Raw genomic sequence first — 13,295 nt, 5'->3', positions numbered from 1 at the left:
AGCGGTCGACTTGTGGGCTGTAAAACCTTTTGAGACCACACATGCATAGAATACAATCATTAAATGTTTTACTTCCTGTGTTTGTTTCAGAACACTCTTACAAAACGTATCGAGCTGTCTATTGACTACGAAAAGGGCGTACCTCAAATGATCATCATGAATTACATATTTCCACCAATCGGTGGCCAGCAACAAACAAGGTAATACTTCCACCTCTGACAAGGAAACTGCTTCACGAGGAAGGGGAATGACTAACCAAGACTTTTACTTACTGCTTGTGTCCCTCCGCCATTAGCGAGACCACGGAATACTCGACAAGCCGCTACATCACATGATTAGTGTGTGGCCATTGGTAACTCAAGGGTGGTTCGTTATGATGTTTGTTTCTTCCCCAACATTGCCAAACTATGCAACTCTTTACCTTCCCATGTTTTTCCAAACACTTACGACCTTCACCTTTTCGAAAAGCAGATTATTTACTTCCTCAAAAACTCTTAGACTATTCTCCCTTTCTCCACTTTTCTTTCAATGCAGCTCTTTTATTTAAGGCTTGGCCTCGATGAGGACTATATAGTCCGTCCTGGTACTCAATTTGCCGACCTCGGAAGGATGACAGGATGAGTCAACCCCCCTGGCGTTAATTCAGCGATCGACCGGGATTCGAACTCAGGATCCGAGGATCCCAAGCCACACCCTAACCGCTAAGCCAACACCAAGCTCAATAACAACACTTATGATCATATCATAATACAGTACTACAATGGCGCTCAATAGAGAGCATACCTCCGCCTGCTTGGCCATATCACTCAATGGTGAAGAATCACTTTAAAAATTATACTAGCTGGATCCGGATCCGGATCTTCACCAAAATTGAATAGATTCTTCCTTGTGACACACACAACATCTCCAACAAGTTTCGTCCAAATCCGTCCACAAGTTTTTGAGATGTCCTGATATGTACCGTTTTTGGCTCTATCTCCCAATTGTGAAGAATCACTTTAAAAATTCTACGAGCCGAATCAGAATCCGGATCTTCACCAAAATCTAATCATTTCGTCCTTGTCACATACGCTACATATCTGCCAAATTTCGTCCCAATCCGTCCACAAGCTTTTGAGATGTTTTGTTCACAGACAAACAGTCAGACAGGGGTGAAAACATAACCTCCATCCACCTTTGATACCGGAGGTAATAAATGTTATTACAAAACAATATTAATATTATCTTCTTTCCCCAAAGGGGTTTTCTTCCTTGGACAAACGACGTATTATCGTGTATAAATAGCTTATCATGACGTTTCGCGGGAGCACTCCAAAAATCTTATACACCACAACCACGTACGATTACCTTTTTGAACAGTCACTACTGCTGTTTAACACTAATTTATATGTTTAATATTCATTTGCAGCACTTCCCATTTATATGGACACACTACCATCCTTTCAACTGTAACCTTTCAGTTAAATATTTTAGGCCTTCTCACATGACTCGGTTGGCAGTTTGTCGTTCTTCCAAGAATCTATGTGAATTTCTTTCAGATATTTGGGACTAGCCACCCATTGTTAAGAAGTCTGCATTCACCATGGGGAGTAGTGAGCATCTTGGATTAAGGAATTCTCAGCTGTATCACGTGACGAGTAAACTTTAACATCACCGTTAGAGACGCACTGCTCTCTTCCTGCTTGCCTTGTTTTCAGTGATTATTTGTATTGATGGAGAAAGCTTGTCCTTTTTTCTTTCTTTTTTTTTTCCAGAACATTTTCAATCGACTTCTACCCTGTGCTGTTGAATGAGTTCAATCAGATGCTTTCCACCATTTTGGGCGGAACATTTCAGCACAGTTTGTATGGAGACTTCAAGCCGTACACTCCTGGAGATGTCCATGTGAAGCCAGGAGTGTTTAGCCATGTTGTCAGAGTGTAGCGTTTTCACCATAATTAATGGAAATCCATGAATGATTGTACACATTTATTGTGCATGTCTCTCTCTCTCTCTCTCTCTCTCTCTCTCTCTCTCTCTCTCTGTCTGTCTGTCTCTGTCTGTCTGTCTCTGTCTCTGTCTCTGTCTCTGTCTCTGTCTCTGTCTCTGTCTCTCTCTGTCTCTGTCTCTGTTTTTTTTTTTCCAACACCACAGCAGATGCATCTCTAATCGACAAAGAAACATTTACAATAAGCAGTAAAAGAACAATGTAATGGCAAAGTAAGTGACGTCATAAAAACGAACAATCTTCTTATTATGTATTAACTCTAACCTACAGGGGGCACTGCATCAGTGGTACAGTCGTGCTCCCAGCAGCCACGTGATGCATACAAATTAACGAATGCCGTTTGCCATTTGTGATTGTCAAAGAAGTTCAAAAATGATAATTATTTACAGAATGATAATTTTTATTTACAGAATTTGAAGTGGTAAATATACTTTAACTTTCGCAAAAATCCCATCGTTATAAAAATCATTAATGGTGCAGCATCTTGTTATTAAAGCGCGTACATCGTCCACTTATTTCTGATGTATTTCACATGTCTTCACAAGCATTTTGTGATTAAAATGTCAATGTCTTACTTTCTGCTTTCCTTGGTTTCCTTGCTCTTTAATTCTTTCCTTCCAAGTCACTGGAATAAAAAGAAGCCATGTGATTGTCCTTTTTGATGTATTACGTACCGTATTCATTTCGAGGATGTGGGCATCGCTGTACGATGTGCATGTGACTGGCACTAACTTCCACAACCACAACGATGATGTACAAGTGACTGGTACTCACTTCCACAATGTGCATGTGACTGGCACTAACTTCCACAACCACAAAGATGTGGTGTGACTACCGCTCACCTCCACAACCACAAAGATGTGGAGTGACTACCACTCACTTCCACAACCACAAAGATGTGGAGTGACTACCGCTCACTTCCACAACCACAAAGATGTGGAGTGACTACCACTCACTTCCACAACCACAAAGATGTGGAATGACTACCGCTCACTTCCACAACCGCAAAGATGTGGAGTGACTACTGCTCACTTCCACAACCGCAAAGATGTGCATTTTCCTGAGAGTGGGCGCACACTTGTTGCGGCCTTTTTGAAACGGAACCTTTTTTTGACTTTTCTTGTTTGTTTGTCTGTGAGCAGGATATCTGAAAAACCTGTGGACAGATTTGGACGAAATTTGGTGGAGAGGTTGGTTGTGTGACAAGGACGAATCGATTCGATTAAATTGGTTAAGATCCTAATCTGGATCCGGGTATGAGGAGTTTTTAATTTTTTAAGTGATTCTTCACCATTCAGCGATAGGGTCAAAATCAATATATATTGTTATGTGTTTGGGGTAGGGATGAAATACCTTAGTCGAGATAGAATCGTGTAGGTTTAGAATGCTCCGTATGCCGCGAAACCACCTCGATGTAAATTAAGTTAGGCCGATTGTCCGGGTAAGATCGTATATGTGTCCACACGGAGGAGTGGAGTCGTGCTAATTAATTATAGGGTCTGTAAGGTTAAATTCCTCTGTACGTAATTGCCTCCCTGTAGTTTTTCCCTAATGTTCTTATTACATTCGGCCAGCCAGGAAATCAAAGGCTCAATAGTTGCAACGATCGCACTGTAAATGGACTCGTTCACTCACAACACCGCCAGGTCCGACAAACCCGGCAGATTTGCCTACCGGCACACAAGCCCCACCTCACGGCCAATGGCGTCGCCAAAACATTCCCGAAGGAGATTAGACTCCACCCCCTCCCCCTACCCCTCTCCCCCGACGACTCATGGGGGGGAGGCCATGCCCCGGCCTTCATGATTGAGTAGGGCTCAGTGATTGGACAGAGAGTGTGATGTTATCGTGGAAGGAAAAAGGATGCGGTCTCACCATCTTTCTCTCTCTCCTGTTCTGGTTCCTATCACGAGTGGACGCTGTGGCTTCGGGTGCTTTGGTGAAGAGACGTGTTGGGGCTTTGGGACTGTTTGCAACGTGGAAGGAAGAGGTGTTTGTTGACGGTGGTGCCCTGCGGAGAAGGAGGGGTCGCAAGCGAAACAAAGAGGGATCCTGCCTGCTTGCCTAATGCCAGCTGCTGCCTGCTGGCACGATTGCGCGCCATTTTGTGCGTTTCCCGCGTGGTGGTTCGAGGCGATGACCAGCAGCCTTACCGGCCATTCGGAGACGCAAAGCTGAGTTCGGCCAATTATAAAGGGGATTTTAATTTTACTTTCATTTTCCCCTTGTTTGTATACGAGTCTGAGTGAGGGTCCCTCATTTAGGAATTGTGGTTTACCTCACCTTTCATTGTTACTTGCATTTATTTTCATTAAATCATTATTTGTCAAATCTTACTTTCCTTGTATTGTGGATTTTGCTGTCCCGTCTCTGTGTCTGTGGGGATCGGATAACCCCTGTGTGTGTTCCCGATCAGGTAAGACCTTGAACCTTCCCGCACGTGTCACCACTGCCAAGTTGGGTAAATGCCTCGGAGTTAAAGCTCGTTTTGGCAATTCGTCCTCTTGGGTGTTAACCCCGGGGACATGACAATATCATGACAGTTAAAAAGGTTGTGGACGACTTATGACTAAACTTGGCGGATGAGTTGGTTTGGCGACAAGACCGAGTCGATTCGAATTTGATTAAAGTCTGGATGAAGATCCATCGTATCATTGGATACAAAACATAAACTGCACCTACCTGGCGGTGGTATACCTGCCCTCCACCGAGTTTCGTTATAGTTTTATTTTGTAAAATACATTACAGTATATACATGTGGAACATGAAATTAAATGCAGGTCAAGAAACGACCCTCAACATCCGAATGATTCACTTCCTATTCCAAAGCAAGTGGGTTTAAAATGAAGCCACGTTGCAGTGACGACGCATGTGCTTCACTCAGGTAAGGTGCTCGTGTAGGTGTGTGAGCAATCCAAGTGCGATGTCCGATCGAGCATTTCCAGTCCACGAGACACATTTCACCCCAGTGGAGTTTTCCATTGGTGGGCGTCACCTGTTGAAGAGCGGTCGGACGAGCTAATGATTCACATGGTAAGTTAGGGATTTGTAGGTATTCAGTCGATAGAGAAAAATGTTACATTCATCGCATTAATTGGTTCATGCACAGGGCAATCTCTGCAAGCAACACAGCACAGGCAAGACCAGCCCCACGTGATTTTAAACAGACGAGTGCAGATCGGAAGCAGGTGAGGAGCTGTTTGAGAACCCGTGGAAGCGCGTTGGTGGGCCCCACCTTTGTAGGTGTCACGGTGAGTATGTGCACTCTTACCTGTTACTCAATCCTATTCTGGCAGACTTGCATTTAACGTGTTAATGTATCACGATAAGATCCTCTTTAATCCGATGAGTGCATTTAAATTGTCATCGCGATGTTTGGAGCAGAAAAATTCACTGAATAAAGTTTGTATCAACATGTTCATCGATGGGATAAAAGTAATTCTGGGGCGTCTGCGCGCGCACACCACACACACAAACATATATATATACACACACACATACGCACATATATAAACACACACACAACAACAACAACAACATGCATTTTAAGGCCATTTTCCCTGCTAGAGCGGGGTTTAGCCTATATAAACACACACACACACACACACACACACACACATATACACACACACACACACACACACACACACACGTACACCACACACGCGCACACACATATATATATTTGTCTATTTTCCATCATCTTTATTTCCTTATTTGTCTATTTTCCATCATCTTTTTTCCTTGTTTGTCTATTTTCCATCATCTTTTTTCCTTGTTTGTCTATTTTCCATCATCTTTTTTCCTTGTTTGTCTCTTTTCCATCATCTTTTTTCATTGTTTGTCTATTTTCCATCATCTTTTTTCCTTGTTTGTCTATTTTCCATCATCTTGATTTCCTTGTTTGTCTATTTTCCATCATCTTTTTTCATTGTTTGTCTATTTTCCATCATCTTTTTTCCTTGTTTGTCTATTTTCCATCATCTTTTTTCCTTGTTTGTCTATTTTCCATCATCTTTTTTCCTTGTTTGTCTATTTTCCATCATCTTTTTTCCTTGTTTGTCTATTTTCCATCATCTTTTTTCATTGTTTGTCTATTTTCCATCATCTTTTTTCCTTGTTTGTCTATTTTCCATCATCTTTTTTCCTTGTTTGTCTATTTTCCATCATCTTTTTTCCTTGTTTGTCTATTTTCCATCATCTTTACTTCCTTGTTTGTCTATTTTCCATCATCTTGATTTCCTTGTTTGTCTATTTTCCATCATCTTTTTTCATTGTTTGTCTATTTTCCATCATCTTTTTTCCTTGTTTGTCTATTTTCCATCATCTTTTTTCCTTGTTTGTCTATTTTCCATCATCTTTTTTCCTTGTTTGTCTATTTTCCATCATCTTTATTTCCTTGTTTGTCTATTTTCCATCATCTTTTTTACTTGTTTGTCTATTTTCCATCATCTTTACTTCCTTGTTTGTCTATTTTCCATTATCTTTTTTCCTTGTTTGTCTATTTTCCATCATCTTGATTTCATTGTTTGTCTCTTTTCCATCATCTTGATTTCATTGTTTGTCTATTTTCCATCATCTTGATTTCCTTGTTTGTCTCTTTTCCATCATCTTGATTTCCTTGTTTGTCTCTTTTCCATCATCTTGATTTCATTGTTTGTCTCTTTTCCATCATCTTTACTTCCTTGTTTGTCTCTTTTCCATCATCTTGATTTCATTGTTTGTCTCTTTTCCATCATCTTGATTTCATTGTTTGTCTATTTTCCATCATCTTGATTTCCTTGTTTGTCTCTTTTCCATCATCTTGATTTCCTTGTTTGTCTCTTTTCCATCATCTTGATTTCCTTGTTTGTCTCTTTTCCATCATCTTTTTTCCTTGTTTGTCTATTTTCCATCATCTTTTTTCATTGTTTGTCTATTTTCCATCATCTTTTTTCATTGTTTGTCTCTTTTCCATCATCTTGATTTCATTGTTTGTCTATTTTCCATCATCTTGATTTCATTGTTTGTCTATTTTCCATCATCTTGATTTCCTTGTTTGTCTCTTTTCCATCATCTTGATTTCCTTGTTTGTCTATTTTCCATCATCTTGATTTCCTTGTTTGTCTATTTTCCATCATCTTGATTTCCTTGTTTGTCTCTTTTCCATCATCTTTTTTCCTTGTTTGTCTCTTTTCCATCATCTTTTTTCATTGTTTGTCTATTTTCCATCATCTTTTTTCCTTGTTTGTCTATTTTCCATCATCTTGATTTCCTTGTTTGTCTATTTTCCATCATCTTTTTTCCTTGTTTGTCTATTTTCCATCATCTTGATTTCCTTGTTTGTCTATTTTCCATCATCTTTTTTCATTGTTTGTCTATTTTCCATCATCTTTTTTCCTTGTTTGTCTATTTTCCATCATCTTTTTTCCTTGTTTGTCTATTTTCCATCATCTTTTTTCCTTGTTTGTCTATTTTCCATCATCTTTTTTCCTTGTTTGTCTATTTTCCATCATCTTGATTTCCTTGTTTGTCTCTTTTCCATCATCTTTTTTCCTTGTTTGTCTATTTTCCATCATCTTGATTTCCTTGTTTGTCTATTTTCCATCATCTTTTTTCCTTGTTTGTCTATTTTCCATCATCTTTTTTCATTGTTTGTCTATTTTCCATCATCTTTTTTCCTTGTTTGTCTATTTTCCATCATCTTTTTTCCTTGTTTGTCTATTTTCCATCATCTTTTTTCCTTGTTTGTCTATTTTCCATCATCTTTACTTCCTTGTTTGTCTATTTTCCATCATCTTGATTTCCTTGTTTGTCTATTTTCCATCATCTTTTTTCATTGTTTGTCTATTTTCCATCATCTTTTTTCCTTGTTTGTCTATTTTCCATCATCTTTTTTCCTTGTTTGTCTATTTTCCATCATCTTTTTTCCTTGTTTGTCTATTTTCCATCATCTTTATTTCCTTGTTTGTCTATTTTCCATCATCTTTTTTACTTGTTTGTCTATTTTCCATCATCTTTACTTCCTTGTTTGTCTATTTTCCATTATCTTTTTTCCTTGTTTGTCTATTTTCCATCATCTTTACTTCCTTGTTTGTCTATTTTCCATTATCGTTTTTCCTTCTTTGTCTACTTTCCATCATCTTATTTCCTTGTTTGTCTATTTTCCATCATCTTGATTTCCTTGTTTGTCTATTTTCCATCATCTTGATTTCCTTGTTTGTCTATTTTCCATCATCTTTTTTCCTTGTTTGTCTATTTTCCATCATCTTGATTTCCTTGTTTGTCTATTTTCCATCATCTTTTTTCCTTGTTTGTCTATTTTCCATCATCTTGATTTCCTTGTTTGTCTATTTTCCATCATCTTTATTTCCTTGTTTGTCTATTTTCCATCATCTTTACTTCCTTGTTTGTCTATTTTCCATTATCGTTTTTCCTTCTTTGTCTACTTTCCATCATCTTTTTTCCTTGTTTGTCTATTTTCCATCATCTTTTTTCCTTGTTTGTCTATTTTCCATCATCTTTTTTCCTTGTTTGTCTACTTTCCATCATCTTTTTTCCTTGTTTGTCTATTTTCCATCATCTTTTTTCCTTGTTTGTCTATTTTCCATCATCTTTTTTCCTTGTTTGTCTACTTTCCATCATCTTTATTTCCTTGTTTGTCTATTTTCCATCATCTTTTTTCCTTGTTTGTCTATTTTCCATCATCTTTTTTCCTTGTTTGTCTACTTTCCATCATCTTTATTTCCTTGTTTGTCTATTTTCCATCATCTTTTTTCCTTGTTTGTCTATTTTCCATCATCTTTTTTCCTTGTTTGTCTACTTTCCATCATCTTTTTTCCTTGTTTGTCTATTTTCCATCATCTTTTTTCCTTGTTTGTCTATTTTCCATCATCTTTTTTCCTTGTTTGTCTACTTTCCATCATCTTTATTTCCTTGTTTGTCTATTTTCCATCATCTTTTTTCCTTGTTTGTCTCTTTTCCATCATCTTTTTTTCCTTGTTTGTCTATTTTCCATCATCTTTTTTCCTTGTTTGTCTATTTTCCATCATCTTTTTTCCTTGTTTGTCTCTTTTCCATCATCTTTATTTCCTTGTTTGTCTATTTTCCATCATCTTGATTTCCTTGTTTGTCTATTTTCCATCATCTTGATTTCCTTGTTTGTCTATTTTCCATCATCTTGATTTCCTTGTTTGTCTCTTTTCCATCATCTTTTTTCCTTGTTTGTCTATTTTCCATCATCTTTATTTCCTTATTTGTCTATTTTCCATTATCTTTACTTCCTTGTTTGTCTATTTTCCATCATCTTTTTTCCTTGTTTGTCTATTTTCCATCATCTTTTTTCATTGTTTGTCTATTTTCCATCATCTTTTTTCCTTGTTTGTCTATTTTCCATCATCTTTTTTCCTTGTTTGTCTATTTTCCATCATCTTTTTTCCTTGTTTGTCTATTTTCCATCATCTTGATTTCCTTGTTTGTCTCTTTTCCATCATCTTGATTTCCTTGTTTGTCTATTTTCCATCATCTTGATTTCCTTGTTTGTCTATTTTCCATCATCTTTTTTCCTTGTTTGTCTATTTTCCATCATCTTTTTTCCTTGTTTGTCTATTTTCCATCATCTTTTTTCCTTGTTTGTCTATTTTCCATCATCTTTACTTCCTTGTTTGTCTATTTTCCATCATCTTGATTTCCTTGTTTGTCTATTTTCCATCATCTTTTTTCATTGTTTGTCTATTTTCCATCATCTTTTTTCCTTGTTTGTCTATTTTCCATCATCTTTTTTCCTTGTTTGTCTATTTTCCATCATCTTTTTTCCTTGTTTGTCTATTTTCCATCATCTTTTTTCCTTGTTTGTCTATTTTCCATCATCTTTTTTCCTTGTTTGTCTATTTTCCATCATCTTTTTTCCTTGTTTGTCTATTTTCCATCATCTTGATTTCCTTGTTTGTCTATTTTCCATCATCTTGATTTCCTTGTTTGTCTATTTTCCATCATCTTTTTTCCTTGTTTGTCTATTTTCCATCATCTTTTTTCCTTGTTTGTCTATTTTCCATCATCTTTTTTCCTTGTTTGTCTATTTTCCATCATCTTTACTTCCTTGTTTGTCTATTTTCCATCATCTTGATTTCCTTGTTTGTCTATTTTCCATCATCTTTTTTCATTGTTTGTCTATTTTCCATCATCTTTTTTCCTTGTTTGTCTATTTTCCATCATCTTTTTTCCTTGTTTGTCTATTTTCCATCATCTTGATTTCCTTGTTTGTCTATTTTCCATCATCTTGATTTCCTTGTTTGTCTCTTTTCCATCATCTTTTTTCATTGTTTGTCTATTTTCCATCATCTTTTTTCCTTGTTTGTCTATTTTCCATCATCTTTTTTCCTTGTTTGTCTATTTTCCATCATCTTTTTTACTTGTTTGTCTATTTTCCATCATCTTTTTTCCTTGTTTGTCTATTTTCCATCATCTTTACTTCCTTGTTTGTCTATTTTCCATCATCTTTTTTCCTTGTTTGTCTATTTTCCATCATCTTTTATCCTTGTTTGTCTATTTTCCATCATCTTTTTTCCTTGTTTGTCTATTTTCCATCATCTTTTATCCTTGTTTGTCTATTTTCCATTATCTTTTTTCCTTGTTTGTCTATTTTCCATCATCTTTACTTCCTTGTTTGTCTATTTTCCATTATCGTTTTTCCTTCTTTGTCTACTTTCCATCATCTTATTTCCTTGTTTGTCTATTTTCCATTATCGTTTTTCCTTCTTTGTCTACTTTCCATCATCTTTTTTCCTTGTTTGTCTATTTTCCATCATCTTTTTTCCTTGTTTGTCTATTTTCCATCATCTTTTTTCCTTGTTTGTCTATTTTCCATCATCTTTTTTCCTTGTTTGTCTACTTTCCATCATCTTTATTTCCTTGTTTGTCTATTTTCCATTATCGTTTTTCCTTCTTTGTCTACTTTCCATCATCTTATTTCCTTGTTTGTCTATTTTCCATTATCGTTTTTCCTTCTTTGTCTACTTTCCATCATCTTTTTTCCTTGTTTGTCTATTTTCCATCATCTTTTTTCCTTGTTTGTCTATTTTCCATCATCTTTTTTCATTGTTTGTCTATTTTCCATCATCTTTTTTCCTTGTTTGTCTATTTTCCATCATCTTTTTTCCTTGTTTGTCTATTTTCCATCATCTTTTTTCCTTGTTTGTCTATTTTCCATCATCTTGATTTCCTTGTTTGTCTCTTTTCCATCATCTTGATTTCCTTGTTTGTCTATTTTCCATCATCTTGATTTCCTTTTGTCTATTTTCCATCATCTTTTTTCCTTGTTTGTCTATTTTCCATCATCTTTTTTCATTGTTTGTCTATTTTCCATCATCTTGATTTCCTTGTTTGTCTATTTTCCATCATCTTTTTTACTTGTTTGTCTATTTTCCATCATCTTTTTTCCTTGTTTGTCTCTTTTCCATCATCTTGATTTCCTTGTTTGTCTATTTTCCATCATCTTTTTTCCTTGTTTGTCTCTTTTCCATCATCTTGATTTCCTTGTTTGTCTATTTTCCATCATCTTTTTTCATTGTTTGTCTATTTTCCATCATCTTGATTTCCTTGTTTGTCTATTTTCCATCATCTTTTTTCCTTGTTTGTCTATTTTCCATCATCTTTTTTCCTTGTTTGTCTATTTTCCATCATCTTTTTTCCTTGTTTGTCTATTTTCCATCATCTTTTTTCCTTGTTTGTCTATTTTCCATCATCTTTTTTCCTTGTTTGTCTATTTTCCATCATCTTTTTTCCTTGTTTGTCTCTTTTCCATCATCTTGATTTCCTTGTTTGTCTATTTTCCATCATCTTGATTTCCTTGTTTGTCTATTTTCCATCATCTTTTTTCCTTGTTTGTCTACTTTCCATCATCTTTTTTCCTTGTTTGTCTATTTTCCATCATCTTTTTTCCTTGTTTGTCTATTTTCCATCATCTTTTTTCCTTGTTTGTCTATTTTCCATCATCTTTTTTCCTTGTTTGTCTATTTTCCATCATCTTTTTTCCTTGTTTGTCTATTTTCCATCATCTTTTTTCCTTGTTTGTCTATTTTCCATCATCTTTTTTCCTTGTTTGTCTATTTTCCATCATCTTTTTTCCTTGGTCGTCTATTTTCCATCATCTTTTTTCCTTGTTTGTCTATTTTCCATCATCTTTTTTCCTTGTTTGTCTATTTTCCATCATCTTTATTTCCTTGTTTGTCTATTTTACATCATCTTTTTTCCTTGTTTGTCTATTTTCCATCATCTTTTTTCCTTGTTTGTCTATTTTCCATCATCTTTTTTCCTTGTTTGTCTATTTTCCATCATCTTTTTTCCTTGTTTGTCTATTTTCCATCATCTTTTTTCCTTGTTTGTCTATTTTCCATCATCTTTTTTCCTTGTTTGTCTATTTTCCATCATCTTTTTTCCTTGTTTGTCTATTTTCCATCATCTTTTTTCCTTGTTTGTCTATTTCCATCATCTTGATTTCCTTGTTTGTCTATTTTCCATCATCTTTTTTACTTGTTTGTCTATTTTCCATCATCTTTTTTACTTGTTTGTCTATTTTCCATCATCTTGATTTCCTTGTTTGTCTATTTTCCATCATCTTGATTTCCTTGTTTGTCTATTTTCCATCATCTTGATTTCCTTGTTTGTCTATTTTCCATCATCTTTTTTACTTGTTTGTCTATTTTCCATCATCTTTTTTACTTGTTTGTCTATTTTCCATCATCTTTTTTCATTGTTTGTCTATTTTCCATCATCTTTTTTCCTTGTTTGTCTATTTCCATCATCTTTTTTCCTTGTTTGTCTATTTCCATCATCTTGATTTCCTTGTTTGTCTATTTTCCATCATCTTGATTTCCTTGTTTGTCTATTTTCCATCATCTTTTTTCCTTGTTTGTCTATTTTCCATCATCTTTTTTACTTGTTTGTCTATTTTCCATCATCTTTTTTCCTTGTTTGTCTATTTCCATCATCTTTTTTCCTTGTTTGTCTCTTTTCCATCATCTTGATTTCCTTGTTTGTCTATTTTCCATCATCTTGATTTCCTTGTTTGTCTACTTTCCATCATCTTTTTTACTTGTTTGTCTATTTTCCATCATCTTTTTTCCTTGTTTGTCTATTTTCCATCATCTTGATTTCCTTGTTTGTCTATTTTCCATCATCTTTTTTCCTTGTTTGTCTATTTTCCATCATCTTTTTTCCTTGTTTGTCTATTTTCCATCATCTTTTTTCCTTGTTTGTCTATTTTCCATCATCTTTTTTCCTTGTTTGTCTATTTTCCATCATCTTTTTTCCTTGTTTGTCTATTTTCCAT

The 13,295-nt window shown here is 35.5% G+C and overlaps 2 protein-coding genes across 11 annotated transcripts in view; both read left to right on the top strand.

Moving 5' to 3' along the window:
• Positions 1-2,561, top strand: part of LOC137438522 (glycine N-methyltransferase) — a 124,409-nt gene extending 121,848 nt beyond the window's left edge. For all 8 annotated transcript variants that reach the window (XM_068133634.2, XM_078766963.1, XM_078766964.1 and 5 more), the window contains 2 exons: positions 91-200; positions 1,755-2,561. In XM_068133634.2, coding sequence (XP_067989735.2) covers positions 91-200; positions 1,755-1,923 — 279 coding nt within the window. In that variant the 3' untranslated portion in view covers positions 1,924-2,561. The remainder of the gene's footprint in view (positions 1-90; positions 201-1,754) is intronic.
• Positions 2,562-3,814: 1,253 nt separating this feature from the next.
• LOC137438525 (glycine N-methyltransferase) overlaps positions 3,815-13,295 on the top strand; it is a 67,002-nt gene continuing 57,521 nt past the window's right edge. The window contains exon 1 of one of the 3 annotated variants that reach the window (XM_078766961.1): positions 3,815-5,238. The gene's annotated coding sequence lies outside the window, so the exon portion shown is untranslated. The remainder of the gene's footprint in view (positions 5,239-13,295) is intronic. The other 2 variants (XM_068133643.2, XM_078766962.1) reach the window with 2 other exon arrangements.

Source organism: Myxine glutinosa, chromosome 13 (assembly GCF_964187855.1).
Source record: "Myxine glutinosa chromosome 13, kmMyxGlut1.1, whole genome shotgun sequence".
NCBI classification, from domain to species: domain Eukaryota; kingdom Metazoa; phylum Chordata; class Myxini; order Myxiniformes; family Myxinidae; genus Myxine; species Myxine glutinosa.
The sequence above is the reverse complement of the archived record's forward strand: the minus strand, read 5'-3'. Positions and strand labels throughout refer to the sequence as shown.